The 15,589-nt window shown below is 47.5% G+C and overlaps 1 protein-coding gene across 4 annotated transcripts in view; it reads left to right on the forward strand.

The window, feature by feature from the left end:
- The window catches only part of SPTBN1 (spectrin beta, non-erythrocytic 1), a 114,752-nt gene that overhangs the window by 32,975 nt on the left and 66,188 nt on the right, over positions 1–15,589 (forward strand). For 3 of the 4 annotated variants that reach the window (XM_064650938.1, XM_064650939.1, XM_064650940.1), the window contains exon 2: positions 480–676. In XM_064650938.1, the coding sequence (XP_064507008.1) occupies positions 529–676 (148 nt within the window). In that variant the 5' untranslated portion in view covers positions 480–528. Of the gene's footprint in view, positions 1–479; positions 677–13,928; positions 14,336–15,589 lie in introns of those variants that run through there. The other variant, XM_064650941.1, reaches the window with a different exon arrangement.

Consider the following 15,589-nt stretch of genomic DNA (forward strand, 5'->3'; position numbering starts at 1 on the left):
GGTCAAATGCTTATGTGGCCTTTTAAGAATCTGCTTTTTTTTTCCCATCAGTGTTTACACCATTTTTTGAGGGTATTGAGGTTGTCTTTGCGCTTGAGGCTTTTCTTAGCTGGGTTACCCACAGGTCCATATGTTTTAGTCAACACTCACAGATCTATAAAGCTGTTGGGCTGCTTTTGAAAATAATAATTGTGAAAGTGTTTTACTGCACCATTCCGTACATGTCCCACTTTGTGGCGCTGAACATGACAGTTCTGGATATGTGTATGCAGCAAAGCTGCTGGCTTTTGTGAAGTACTTAATTTTTAGAGAATATCTGTTCATTCATTTGTCCTCTGAAGGACTCGTTGGTATCTCACCTGTTCTTGAGCTCGTGCTTCAAGTCACTGTTTTTTGAAACCAGAAGTCTTGAGCTTAAACTTTCATTCTCTCCCGATATATGTATATCATCTAAATTATTATTATCACGTCTTTCACAGAGGTTTTTAAGAGGAATCTGATGGTGAGGAGAGGTTAAGAAGGCTCAGGATGACGACGACGGTAGCGACAGACTACGACAACATCGAGATCCAGCAGCAGTACAGCGACGTCAACAACCGCTGGGATGTGGACGACTGGGACAACGAGAACAGCTCTGCTCGGCTGTTCGAGCGCTCCCGCATCAAGGCCCTGGCTGGTAAGCACTGGTCACAGCAGGCACATTCCATCCCAGGCTTTCCTTTTACTTACCAGCTTGTACTGACTCCCTTTCTCACCTCATCCGTCTCCTCAGTTATTGACCTTTTTGACTGTGTATTCAAATGGTTTTGATCAGGTTTCTGTGATTGGTGATGACGTTTGTTTCCAGATTTGGAAAAAAAAAAAAAGAGCAGAGGGATAACAAAGCTCTGCTTCAAAATATTTTCCTTTGGAGGTGTGCAAAACATCTCACTTGCCCTGGGAATGAGGAATGTGGTAGGTGGAGATAGTTGTCACATAGTGATGAATGCTGGAACTATACACTTTTTCTGAAATACTTGCTGTCTCCTGCTGAATTCCACTCTCATCAGCAGAGAAATGAAATTGGATTGGCCCCTTTTGTGTTTAAAACATTGGATTATTGCGCATTAAAGGCTGTACATTAACCAACTTTGTTTATGCAGCAAAGAGATGATGTCATGTCGTCTCAGCTCTGAGGCACTGCCCTGCAGAGCAATTTTTATGCATTCTGTAAATGATTTCCTGACTTTTACAGTAGCATGCCCACATTTTTGACCTCTGAACAAAATGCCTTGGCAGTGCGGGACAAGCACAGAAAACAGCTCAAAATATGCTGAGCGTTCTGCTGGTGAAATCTGAGCTCCAAGGACGGTTTTAAACCCAACACCTCCTGAGGTGTCGGAGCAGGTTTATTAAATCAGCTGCACCGAGCCACAGGTATCAGCTGCTCCATTTGTGATTCCGATGAGGCTGGCTCTGGAGTGCAGGGTGCCCTTTCTCCTCTCAGTTCCAGCTCTGGGGGTGTGTTAGATGCAGAACACCTTTACATGTCAGACAGGGCAGGATCAGGTTTGGAGCTGAGCAGCAAGGGAGTGAAGGAGTTCATGCAGGTGGGCAGAGAGCAGATCATATAACTCTTCCTGAGGATGAATAGTAATGGTATCGACTTAATGGAACTGCTCACAGAGAGGGTGTGTGTTAAATTTTGCTGTCTTTAATTACAGCACTCCTCATCCCAGGGTGGGTTTGGAATGACAGGGAAAATGCCTGACCTGGACAGGGCTGTGCTGAGCGGGGGCAGAAACAGTTTGCTGTGGGGGCAGATTGGTGGTGGACGAAAAGAATCTCAACTTGGGTTGTTTTATTTTAGTGGTTTAATCTTGTTTGAGGAAGAAACTGTGTTTTACTCCTGCCACCTTAGTGGTTGTAGGTTATATTCTGCTCCTTGGGTGGGAAATGCTTTTGAGCACAAAGCTCACGAGCCACGTTTGGGTCCCAGGTCTCGCCTTACTGCAGTTGGTTGTTCTACTTACTTTTGTAGCAAGCAGAGCTCCCCACCTGAGTAATGAATAATAAACATGAAACTCTTATTTCAAGGAGAAGTAATGTAAGGAAAGTACTTGAATTATTTAGACAGCCTAAAAGAAATACCAATGTCAAAGCAAATAATTTTGCTGAAGATTCTATTCAGAGGCATATTTAAACATTTTCCCACAGTATGGTGTATTTATTTTTCTTCTGAATAAGCATTACTCATAGTTATTTTAATTTGATACATTTTCATACCTGTAATTCTCTCCTGTAAGTGTTGAGAATGCTGTGTGCTGCCTAAGCTTGGCTTAGCATGCTGCACTACTGCAGCACTGCTTGAAAGCCTAATCATGGTGCAGGGAGAGAGGTTTGTATTGCAAATCCAGGGTTCTGGCCAAAGGCTGAGCCGTGGTGCTCCTGGCACTGTGGGATGTGGATTTTCAGATATGCTGCCTGGTGGGTCACCTTTCCTTGCCTCTCCCCAGAAAGGCACTTGCAGGTTTTTAGCAGCTGCAGCCCAGAGCTGTGCTGGCAATAACCTCTGTCATTGTCCTCTGTCAGTCGAGACAGGCTCTTTCTGGAAAGGTGTTCTGTAGTTCAGCTGATTGTCATGGGATCAGGCCCAGGAATGGCTGTGGCAATGCCTGTGGCTGGTAATTCATGCAGTTGTGCTGGGGGGTGTCAGGAGGTTCCGCTGGGCTCCACAACCCCTGCCTTTCACTACCTGTTGCACCATCACTTTCCTCTGGCTGAATTTCACTGCTGTCTGAAGCAGAAGGAGTTGTGTTCCACCTTCAGTCTGGATTTACTGAATAACACTCCAGTTTGACTTAGCTGGGCACTGGTTCTTTGTGGGCATGAGCATCTTCCTACATCTCCAAGACTGGCCACCTTCTGACAGCAGCACTTCTCTCTCCAGACACCCTGGATGAGTTGTCTCTAAGGACTGCCTGTGCCTGTCCCCCTTGCAGTGACAAGATAAATCAAAAGACTGTCAGTGTTTTGCAGTTCACAAAGTGCTCATGCATCATTGTCCCCCTGTCCCAAGATGAAAGGTTTCAAATGGGCAGGCACTGGTTCTTTATTTTCCATCTCCTAGGTGGAAGCTGTTGCATTCCAAAGTAGAACAGCTGTGGGCATGTTACACTGCCTAACTAATGGCTGTGTACTCACTCCCCCTGTGCAGGCATCTTCTGTCCATGTTCTTCTGCAAGCTGGGAAGTGCCTCTTCAGCAAAGCTTCCATCTTGTGTTCATTCTAGTTTACTGTAATTTAAGTGAAACTTATTTCCTTTAAGGTTAAGTGAGGTTGAGAGTGAGCAGGCCAGAAGTGAGGTCTGTAGCTGGAGTCTACAAAGAATCTGTTCTACAAAGAATGATGATGGCCCCGTGTTCCATGGGGGTGCTGAAATATTTAAACAGCAGAGCAGGAGATGGTGGTCAGCATAATCTGTGATGGGAACAATGTCCTGGAGAAAAGCTCAGTAAAGCATAGACAAACACTGCTGTCAGCACAGCTGTTATTGGAATGGTCTGTGTACTGTGAAAACCAGAATGCAAAGGGATAGTGGGCTTAAAACCAGCAACTCATCTGGGAACTCAACTTTCAATCAGAATCTAGATCTGAAGGGATATGCAACCAGATTGGTTGCCACTCATGTTGAACTAACTCGCTCTGCAACTGATATGAGAAGAAGGTAACTGATCCCTTCTTTGCCAAGTAAGGTATCCCACTGTAGGAAATCATCTTTCACCTGTCCTTGCTCTCTGTGGTGCTTTGGAAGGTCTTGCTGGAAGACCAGGTAATTCTACCTGCTCTGTAGGAGCCAAAAAGATATCACATTTGTCCAAGATTCTTCATTCACAAATCCTCCAGGGTTGGATTTCGTCTGTCGAGGACCATTAGCTAACAAGATTTGTTGGGCAGCTCCTTGGGGCATTGAGCTCTTGCAAAGGCCTTCAGAAACAGTCCAGTTGTTCAGCAGCATTTTCCACACTCAGCCTGGGACTGTGGCATTCAGGGGTACTTGTGCTTGCCACCTCAGGTGCTGTTTTCAGGTAGTATGAGAATTGTCACCTCCAAAACTTTCTGTTTCTTCAGCTGGCTAATTCAATATTAAAAACACTTGGCTAAAGTTACTCGCTTTTCTGCTCATTAGTGTTTTGCCCTTTTATCCTCTGGGTTCACCCTCGTGACCAGAGGGTCTGTGACTCAGTTCTCTGGCACATGAATTAAAACCAGCTTCAAAGTTTATGACATAAGAGCAATTTTTTAGTGCAGGGAGGGGAAGCTGTGCCTTCCTTTTCCAGCTTCACCCAAGTGAAGCTTGGGACACTCACTGGTGTTGCACAACATGGTGTTCCTGAGCCTTACAGGGGAATCCAGGTACAGAGGCTGCATCTGTTGTGCAGCTTTCCTTAGCAGGCCCTGTTGCACAAACTAGGCTTGTCATTGATGCCATAACTTCAATTCTCCCAGCAGCAGAAGGGAGGAAAGCATTGAAATTCTTCCTGAAGTTATGCTGCTGAAAAGTTTTTCTTCTTAACATAGTGGAATACCCATTTCTTAAGGTTAAAACAATTAGAGAAAACTTGCAATGGGAAATTTCTGGGTACCATATGTGGGACTAATTAGCCCTTTTGGCCCTGATATTTAAGCCATTCCTCCCACAGCCCCAGTGCAAAGAGTCAGCAGAACAACCCCCTAAAAAAGTGAAGAGAAAGATCCTGCTTTTAGTACTGTCCAGGTATCATGCACCTGCCTGTCCCTGCTGTCAAGCATCTCTCATAGCAAAGTTTCTGTTTCACTCTGAGTATACACTAAAGATAGAATATCTGCATGGTCAGAATGAACTTTCAGGTCTCAGATCAATAAAAAAGGACAAAGTACAACAATTTAGAGCTCAGGAGAATAAACCTTTGGTTTTTTCTTGGCCTTGAAAGAGCATGCTGAGAATAAGCTCTTGCAGGATGTTCCATGAATATCCAGCACCTGAACTATCCAGAACTTGAAAATCAGTGACTAATTTTAACAACAGCAAGTGCTTAAGGAAAGAGAACCCAGCAGTATATTGACGCTTGTAAATCAACTTGGAAGGGCACCTGAAGGATCTGCTTGACACTAAAGAGAAATGAGAACCTCCCAGCAGTGCAGTCTCCTCAGCACTGGCAGGGCAGTGCTGGTTGGGAGCCCGTGGGTTTGCTTAGCAGCCAAGGGCCTAATGCAGGCCTTCTCAGATCAGTGTGAAAGGGCTTACTTGGAAAGATCCTGCTTTGCTCAGATAAAAGTTGATGGAATTATTTCAACTAAAGCTTTTCCAAAGTTGACCTCACCCAATGCTTTCCCTCTGGATTTTACTTCTGGAGCAGTTTCTCAGCTGTTGGTGCTGACCTTCCCAGGATCCATAGAGGCTGGTGTTGGGAGCAGGAGTCTGGTTTGGTGTGCTGTGTGTCCTGCAGGCATGTCAGTGAAACATAAAATAACTTCCAAGGAAATGTGAACAACTTGTATTCACTGACATCCCTTTGAAAATGTAACTTGGTACAGAGGTAACTTTTATCTTACTGCTATAACAACATGATCTTTGGTGTCAGTTAGGCATAGTTTGGGGGGGTTCTGTCTCTTTAGAATCAAACAGGTAGTGTTGCAAACTACATGGAGGTGTAAGTCAGATTCTTTGTAGTCTGATTAGATCCATGGTCCCGTGTAGCTTCCTGAGTGTAGAGCCAAACTTCTGAAAAAAGGTGCTGCTGAAGGTACCTTTGGAGTTGTCTGGAATCACACATGCTTGTCTGCTCCGTGGGCTGATTTGTGAGTACAGGGTGATGCGTGACAGTGGTTGCACCCTGGTGAACAACTGTGATCTGGCACACATTGTCCAGGAGGGATGAGCAGAGCTGGAAAAATAGGCTTTTGGTTCTTTGGGAGGGAGCAGGATGGAGCAGCTGCTGGCAGCTCCGCTCTGGAAAGTCTGACACTGCCGCCGTGGTGAGGTCCTTTCAGGACTAAGCAGAGCTGGGCTGGACACGTACACAGGACAGCCCAGCATCTTGCCAGCATGAGCCTGTGTTGATGGATCCTCAGATCTTTGAATTCCTGTGCCTTGTGCTCCTGGACTGCAGTACAGGCCCACAGCTGCCTCTCATGGTTTCTTGTGGAGAGCTCCAGGCACACGCCAGTCCTCATGCACACAGAACCTGTGCTTGGACAGCAACTCAATAGTTCAGCAAACAAGGGACAAGAGAATTCTGTGCTGTAGGTCAGATTAAATATAAAAAGCCATCTGTAACTAGGGGAGGAAGATGGGAAGCTAATGCACGTGTGCTGCTCTGTGTGCATAGCTGTGTTTGCTTTCAGGATATTACCTGTGCAATAGGCACGGGGATAATCCTGGGAGCAGGTAAATCTACCTGATCATTGGAATACCTTGGCACTGCACTAACCTCCACACTGTGCTTCCTTACTTGCACTGATTTGAGGTGAGAACTACGCCTGAGTTCCCAGAGCAGCCCAGCACGCTGCTCTCCTGTCTGCTTCAGTTTTCCTCCCCTGTTCATCCCCATGGCAGCAGTGAAGAGTAAGAGCTCTGGAGCAGGGCTGCCCCAAAGCACTGGGCTGAGCAGGAGGCAGCATCCAGCACCAGCTGGAGCAGGGCAGGATTTGTGAAGGGAGTGAAACACTCCACTTGCACCAGCTGCTCAGGGAAAGGAAAATGCTCCCTGGGAGACACCCTCCATGGAGTCAGTGAGAGCTGAGCTGGGCACTGTTGTGGGGCTGGGATAAAATCGTGCTGAAGTTGATGGTTTAGGAGGAACCTCCCAGCCAGATTGTCAGCTGGTATAGACTGGCATTCTCCCGTGGCTTATGTGAGGCTGTGCTGACTTATACCAGCTGGGAACCTGGCCCAGAGTGGTCCAGCATGGCAAACCTGGAGACTGAGAAGAGTATAAGTGTTCTTTGCTGTTGGAATCAGTGTTTTAGGAATATTTAATACACAGAAACTGTGGGACCCTTCACTGAGATAATGAGATTGTTTTTAGATAATTTGCTGAGTCTTCTTAAAGGAAAGGATTTCTTCTTTATAGAAACTACATGTCAATAATGGATTTTTAAATTTTTTTTAAATAATGGCTTCTCTCAGGGGTGAGCTTAGCTATGGATGAATTTCAAAACCTAGTCATGACTCTGTAATTCAAAAGAAGTCTTTCCACAAAAAATGCGTATGCAGAAGAGAATGTTCTCGTCTCATGTCCTTAGCATCTAACTAGCCATGTTTCTGTATTTATGTTATTTATTCAGCCAAATCTGCAGTGTGCCTTGCATTTTTTCTTTCTGTTTGTTGCTGGGATACTGCCTGAAAGCAGTCCCTGAAGTATAAATAATGTCTAGCAGAGCATACTGCAAAGAGAAATTCAATACAGGATTCCGAAATGTTTACCAATTTCTGTTAACCTTGGAGCTCTTCTAATGGGGAGAGATTAGCGATGAAATCATTCCCTCAGATCAGAGCTTTGATTCTTATCTGGAGGTAATATCCTGGAGAGATATAAACCCAGATTGCCTGGAGACAAGTTGCCTCGATGGGGAAGAGGCAAAAAGACCAGGAACAGGGATGAGGACCAGCCAAGTGGAGAGGATAATGAAAATCCACTTCCACGTTTGTTTCCAGCATTCTCCCTAAGAGTTTTGAACTCTTCTGCTGGCCAACACAAACACTACTATTTTTTTTGCCAACCATTTTTCATGTGTTTGTTGTGTGATGGTTTTTTGAGGTCTTTCTTCCTTTAAATGTTATTAAGCCTTTAAAGCAGATGGGTGTCAAGTGACAGTATTTGTACATCTAAGTGTGTAAGATATCTTTTTTTCCCTAAACATTATATAAAAATGAAATAGTTTGCTCTGTAACAATAATTACATGTGTTGGACACAGAAAATACTTGTCAGTTGATCACTAAGGGTTTTTTGCAGGGAGAGCAGTTTCCAGATGGGGAAATACTCCGGCTTATGGGGATTTTTGTAAAGATCAGTGTATTCTGCTGCTTGTTTTCACCCAATTTCCATTTTACTCAGGAGTAGCAGGAGATTGAATTTTCTTGCCTGAGTGATTTTGGTGTAGCAACCGTGCATCTTCTGTGTTCATGGTCAAATTGGAAAAAGGAGAAAATGGTGCAAAAGGAAGAAGAGAAAAAGGAGAATGGGAACATCTCTTTCCCTTGCATATGAACAGAGATGCAATTCAGATGGAGGAGAAAGGAGGGAGAGGCAATAAAAACAATTCCAGCCTTTAAAAAAGGACCTTAAAGCCCATAAAAAATCAAGAAGTGTTTTCATGCCAAAATTTCACAGCAAGTGTGTTAAGTGTGTGCTTGCACAGAGCTTGATTTGAACTGGATTTTTAAGGGTTATTCATCTATGTCAGGGGAAAAATCCAAGTGCATTTCATGGGTAACAAATGAAACCTGTGAACATAGCTCAGTTTTTCAAGGACGGCTTCCCTGCATTGGGGAGTTCAGGAGGCACGGGAAGCATGACAGGTCAGCAGAACCCCTTTGGGCTGGAATGCAAACCAACAGAAACCATCATTCCTTCAGAAATGTTCCCTGAGTTTTCCTGTAGCTCTGTCCTGGGGGCTTTCCTGGCAGGTGTTCCACTCCTGCAGTTAGCGAGGACATGCTGTTACAAAAGTCATGTCAACCTTCTTGTTAATCTGGGACTTGTGTAAACTGAAACCCGAAACCAGGTGGAACTGACCCAGTTTCAGTAATAAGTTGATATTCTGGCCGGAATTGTGAGAAGATTCCCCCAGGTTTTGTGCTGCTTTGGTTTCAGGTGTCACAACCTCCAGGTTATCTGGAGCCCAGAGCTGGGTGGTGCCTGGGACTTGGTGTGGAGCTGCTGGAAGGCCAGCCTGGATGTGGCAAAAGGAAAACGTGTGAACAGACCTTTCTCTGATAATAATCCTTGTCTCCTGCCTTTTAATTGGCCCCTTTCCCTTGCCTTCTGATTGCACTGGCTCTCAGGAGCCCACGTGGGTCACGGAGAATGTGTCTGGAAAGGACTTGGAGGACAAGGTAGTTGCCACTGACCTGAAGTCCCCTTTGAAGAGACACGTGGAGATACTTTCTGAGGTGGAACTGTTACTGAAGTGAAGCTCTCTTGGTTTGATTGTATCTCTCCCACTGTGAGACAGTTACCAAGTGTTGCAGGACACGGCAGGTTACAGGATGGGTTCTGTTCCCGCTGATACCTGCAGCAGAGGTGCTGAGCTTGGCAGGCTCAGCTGGGCTTGGTGTGTGGGCTGCTGCTCCCTCTGTTCCAGCTCTCAGATAAAAACTGGAGGGGAACCAGCTACCTCTTCAGCATTCATGTTATGCAAATTGCCAAATAGGATAAAAATAACTATTTCCTATTACATTCTAGAACAATCCACCGCAAAACCTATCTTCCCTTACTCTCTTACATACACAGGGAGAGGTTCTGTTTGTACTGTGTAGATGGAGGCAAGTGTGATCATGAGTTTCCAGTTCTCAATTGTGGTGCTAAGGGGATGTGTAAGAACTTTACCCTCCTTCAGGAGAAGAGCAAACTGTTATGTGGTTTCTCTGGCATTTTAGATTAATAAATCATCCTTTTTATCTTGTAATTTTTACCAGTTAGTTACCAGCTAGAGAATTTACAAGAGCAAGAGTGAAGAGGGAAGACAAGGGTGATGATTAACCAGATTCGTAATTATTGTAAGCTCTGGCTTAGAAACAGTGATAATTAGGAATTGGGAATGTAACTTTGCTACATCCAACAGTAGTTTCTTCCTCAGAAACATCAATTTTTTCCTTTCTGGTTGGGACCCACTCACTTCAGCAGTGATTTTCAGAACCACGTAAAGACAGAGCCCAGGACAGATCCTTTTGTGTTCTGTGGTAAGCAGCTGTCCCTAGATGTCCCTGGTACATTCATAATATTGCTGTAATCAGCCTCTCATTCTCCTTGAGGCTTTGCAAAGCTCTGCTCGTGTCAGCTAAGACCCTCTGCATTATGGCTAAGTGGATAATCAGTTGTGTATTTATTTACTCTGGGCTAGTACACAAACAGTGTGAGCCATCCTCACTTGTCAGGTGCTGTGGGAGAGGGACAATCCACACAGTGCCAGCAAAAGTTATTTCACAGCTCTGGGCAAAAAAATTTAGCGGGGGAAAAACCCCAACAACCTCCCTCCTTGATATGCCAACCTTTATTTATGATCTGGCCCTTCTTTTCCTCCAGCACTGTAATCAGGAATTAATTACAGCACGGACAACTTCCAGCTGTGTTCACTTGATAAGTTGCACTTGGCCCAGTGCTCAAAAGCTATCTCTGGCTTTAAAGCATTCAATCCCTCCATAACATATTGTCTAATTAGTGTAGTCGAGGGCTTAGTCAATGAAAGATAACCCCAGAAAACAAGTAGTACCCGGTGTGACAAAGGCCTTTGTGCCTGTGAGCCTTGGGATCGATGGTGCATCGCTCCATGGCAGCAGCAACCAGGGCTCAGGTTCGCTCCCTGCAGTCCCCACAAACCCTGGGATTAGGCTGCTGTGACTCAGACAGGACTGGGAGCTGGCAGGATGCCTGTCCTGGAGCAGCCTTGCTACATACGGTGTAGCATTTCACAAACACAGACACGTCCCCATTTTGCTTTGTTCTTTCCCCTGAATTCCCACCAACCTGTTCAGCGGAGCCTTCAGCGCGTAGGGCAGCGCCCAGCAAAGTGGCAGGAAGGCCCTGGCAGCTGAGCCAGCAGCACCTGGCACCAGGGCCTTCCCCAGGAGCTGAAACCATCGGCAACAAAGTCTGTCACAGCTGCTGCCTGGGGGCCAACCTGCATGGCAACTCAGGTGGGGTCAGAATTTCACAGCGAGTGCTGCCGACAGCGTGTGAGGGTCTGGTGCCTCTGTTTGCCAAACCCGGGACAAAATAAGCTCCCTTCAAACACAGGTTCTTCCCTTTCCCTTTAGCTTTCCTCCCTAATTTCTGCGTAGCCTGCACTGCTCCAGCCATACCTGCTGCAATTCCTTCCCTTTTTAAGGAAGCTTTTAGTGCTACTGGGCAGGCCAAAATGGGGAGAGGGGGCAGAGAGGGGATAGGGACAAAAAGAATACCAAACCCCAAATTTTGTTCAGTATTTCTTGAAGCTCACCAGGTTTGGTTGTCCCACAGAGGGCAATCTGAAGTGTAAATTCATGTGTGTGGTGTTAGTGTTTCATGGTGGGGTGGGTAAGGCCAGTCTGTGTTTTATATGGGCCAAAGCCAAATGATTATTTTTAGTTTTTAATGTCTTCCTTTTGCAATAGTGTACTTTTTAATATTTTTAATAATGGCCACGTGCATTAGAGCATTGCCTGCCAAAGGTGTTGGGAAAGCTTTCAGCTGGGGAAAAGTTCCTGACTCCTGAGTTGTGGCCTTCATGGCATTAAAAATGCTCCAGCTCCCTTGTCAGTCATTTGGACTTCAGCTTTCCCTGTGAGCTCACACAGCAACACCTGTTTGCTCAAGGTGGGATGGCAGTGAGCTGATATGCCTGCAGGTAGGGCCTGGCTGCCTGCCTGCTCTCCAGGGGAAGGGCTTGCACTTAATTATATCATAGGTCAGGCAGCGCAGGCAGGAGCTGCTGTTGGGAGGAAGCTGCAGGAAAAAGCTCCGTGAGGAAATAAGCCTGTACTTGTGTGCTGGGCAAAACGTGCCCCTCTGTACTTGTGTGCTGGGCAAAACGTGCCCCTCTGTACTTGTGTGCTGGGCAAAACGTGCCCCTCTGTACTTGTGTGCTGGGCAAAACGTGCCCCTCTGTACTTGTGTGCTGGGCAAAACGTGCCCCTCTGTACTTGTGTGCTGGGCAAAACGTGCCCCTCTGTACTTGTGTGCTGGGCAAAACGTGCCCCTCTGTACTTGTGTGCTGGGCAAAACGTGCTCCTCCAGCTCGGGGGAGTTCGCCTTGGTGTGTTAATGGCTCGGTTTACCCAGCTCTGCTCCTGGGAATTTTGGAGCCTTTCGTGTTGCCCTTCCTCCCTCCCACCCCGGCCTGGAAATCCCGTGGCCACGGCCGGGGGTGTGGGTGCCGAGGGACAGCAGGGAAGGACAGCTGGCTCTTCCCTGCCCAGAGATCAGCAGGGGAAGGTTTAGCAGAGCCCATTGTTGTCAGGGAGCAGCATCCTGCCGTGAGTGCAGGTGCTTCCTCAGCTCCCCCTGCCACTGCTCAGGCTCCTTTCTGGGCCACAAGTGCCCTGGTCAGCTGAGGAGTCCTGGTGGCCAAGGGTGGGTGGTGCTGGAAGGATTGGAGGCCAGCTTTCAGGATTGTTTGGGGCTCTGCTGAGGTGTGCTGCAGTACCAGCAGTGTTGTGTAAATACAGCTACAGTGAAATAAAGGGGTGCACCGAAATACAGCAGAACAGCCCTTCTGTGTCAATGTAACACGTGCTCTGCACTAGGGCTCCGGGGGTGTTTTGAGTAAAAGAGTAGAGTTAAAAGCCATAAATATTTTAAGTGTATTTGTGACCTTGGGAGCAACGTGCCAGGCATTTTCAACTGTCCATGTGTTTTTGGAAACCTTCAGCTGAGAAGTGTCAGCTTCCATCACTTCTCCCCAGACTGGCGGTGTTTGTGGTTGGACTTTTTGTGCATTTGTTCCCTGGTGTGCTGGTAATGGCTGGTTGAATTTCCACCTTGTGCCCAGAGGGACCTTGGGCTGCAGCGAGTCGGGGGAGTGGGCTGAGCTTCTCCCACAGAAATTGTCCTCACAGAAACTACTATATGACTTAAACCTTGTGAAATGACAGTATCAAAACAAAGGCAACATTTTGAAATGTTTAATGAGGGGATGGAGTGGGAGGAGGAGAGAACATGGATTCCAGTGGAAAGGAATTTGGAAATGCAAGAAAAGAAGAAAAGAGAAAACACTTGTGTGAATGTTATCAGCAGTTTTAAAAATGAGCAGGCAAATGTTACGTACTGAGAATATGAATGTGGAATTGACCTTTTCATTTCACCGATGAATAAGGAAGGGGTGGGAGCTCATGTCCCCGAGGGAAAACTGACATCCTCAGGCTGATGCCATGTGCAGGAACTGACTCCTGGTACCTAGTGCTGCCGCTGCTGTGCACGTTTGTGCTCGGGCGGGGTACTGAGGGGCCAGGCAGCTCGGCCAGGCATCCTCATTTACGTTAGAGCCCTCCCCCTCGGTGCGCGGCCCATTAATCTTGCAGTAATACCCAGCACACTGATAACTGGGCGAGGAGCCACGCACACAGGGCATGTCAAAACCCTCGGCATCATCCAGTAACATAAACCGAAGTGACAGGAATTGGCCGTTTAAAGAACCTTCCGACAAAGCTGCCGTTTGTTCGCGGTGTGCTGGAGCGTACATCTCCCCGCGTCCCCTCTGAATGAGCGCCTCTGTGTGCGCGGGGCTGCTGCGAGCGGGCCGCCCCGCACATAAATACCGAGAAGTGCCCTCCTTTTCGTGCGATAGTAATCTGAGACTTTTCCGTTACATGAGGCTCCTAACAAAAGGCTGTAATTCCAGCAGCTCCGCTCGGGAAGGTACCACCGTGTGCCGCGCGGTGCCGGGGCGCGGGGCCGGGACCCCGCGGGCACCCGCTGCGGGCGCGGCGGAAGGACTCGCTGGGGCGTTGCGTGAGCCGGGCCGCTCTTCCCCTGCTCCGCCGCCCCTCCGCCTTGGTACAGCCTTCCTTCCCTCCACCGAGCCGTATGGTAATCGAGTGACATCAGCCCGCGCCCGGGCGGCTGCTGATTATATTACAAACCAGCAGGAAGGGCTGAGGTGTGCGCGGCTCCTGGGAGCGCCGGCCGGGGCGGCAGCGCGTGGCTCCATGCTGCCCGTGCTTTGGGCTGATTCGCTGAATTGCTTTGATTTCACTTCGTTTCGCCAGCGCCAGACGAGCATTTGAACCAGATTCGAGCGCTTGAGAGTTGCCTGCTGTGGAGCTGGGGGAAAAAAAATCCACGCTCCTGGTGCTTTAAGTTTGAATCCATTACAGAGAGCTTACCCGCCAAGCCACACTGCTGGATTTTGAACCGAAGCTGTTATTTACTCAGGGCTCAGGGGGAGCGTTCTCGCTAGGGACTGAAGCCAAACTGCTCAGGAAGCTGGGATTTACCTGCATGTATGGTAAAGAAGCCTGTGGTTCCTTTATGCTGCACTTCGTCGTCTCCCTGCGTTCCCTGTAAATGGAATTACAAAAATCAGCCAGTATGCCCGGGCCGTTGTCCCCAGGATACGCAGCTCAGGTGCCCTATAACTATAACCAGTTAGAGGGAAGATTCAAGCAGTTACAAGGTAAGCCTGTGCGGGTTTTGGGGAGGTGTTGCCGTGCTGTGATCCCCATAAACATGTTAGTCCGGGCTCGTTCTCGTTGCATCAAGGTGAGAGGCCAAAAGCGGTGCTGTGGGAAAAAGCTCTGTGTTCTTTCAAGGGATCCCGTGTGGCTTTTCTCACTCCGAAGGTGTCCTGAGTCTTACACAGTGCGAGGTGTGTGTCCAGCCTCGGAGCCACCCAGCCTGGCAGATGAGGACTAACCCAGACCAAGCTGCTTAGAACCAGAAGGGTGCTTAGAACAACAAGAGTGAGGAAGCAGTCTGCTATTTATTCTATCCTTAAATAAAATCTGGTCTTAACTCTGGACACCAACCATAAATCCTGGCTGTGTCTGGGGACAGTTTGCAGTGCAAGGTCCCTTCCCAGCCCCTGAGTACCTCCTGGAAAGGCTGGTGGCTTCGCTTCTTCAAATGAGGAACAGTTGCATAATTCCCAAACAAATTAGTTTGCTCACGCCATAGGTCTCAGAAAGAGAACTCATGTACTTTAACATTCTTGTTATTTTTCATTTTGGATTGCTCTGCTTTTAGTAGAGAATGTCCTCTAAGGTTTTCCCGTGAAATTCTCTATCCCTGTGAGAAGCAGAGGGCTCTTTTGGGGAATGGCCGTGCTCTCCGAAGGGAGGGCAGGCCCGGGCCCGGGCTGCAAACCCCCGGTGTGGGCGAGCAGTGCCCAGCAGCTCTGCCCCAGGCAGGGTAGAACAAGCTCTGCTGTTTGTCTGTGTAAGGCACATCCCAGGAATGAATGAACTCTAGCATTGCAGTTGCAAAATAAAAAAGAATTCTTCACTGAAACCAAACCTTCTCTTCCTCTGGATCCATGTGACTCTGTAGATAATCCCAGGGCAGCAAAGTGCGGCCCTTCTGTGCGTGTTTCTTATTTGACTCTGGTCTGTGCTGCAAGTGTGGCCTGTGATTCCTGTCAGAGAGGGAGGAAGAGCCTGGTTAGTGCAAAGAATGTTCCTATTTGTTGGCTAAAGGAGGGAGGGAAAAAAAATTCTTTCATTCATAGCACTTTGTTTATCTTGTAAACTGGCGCAGCAGTGGCTGCACAGGGCATGTAATGAGGCAAAGTGACAGCATCCTAAACACTGGGAACAGAGACATTCGTGGGGCAAGGCATGCAAAATCCAGGCTCCAAACTGGCACACGAGGGGGGAATACATCTGTCAGATCTCAGGCTGTGCTATTTGTGTTAAAAAGAACAAGGTAGGTT

The sequence above is a fragment of the Pseudopipra pipra genome, chromosome 3 (genome assembly GCF_036250125.1).
Source record: "Pseudopipra pipra isolate bDixPip1 chromosome 3, bDixPip1.hap1, whole genome shotgun sequence".
Classification (NCBI taxonomy): domain Eukaryota; kingdom Metazoa; phylum Chordata; class Aves; order Passeriformes; family Pipridae; genus Pseudopipra; species Pseudopipra pipra.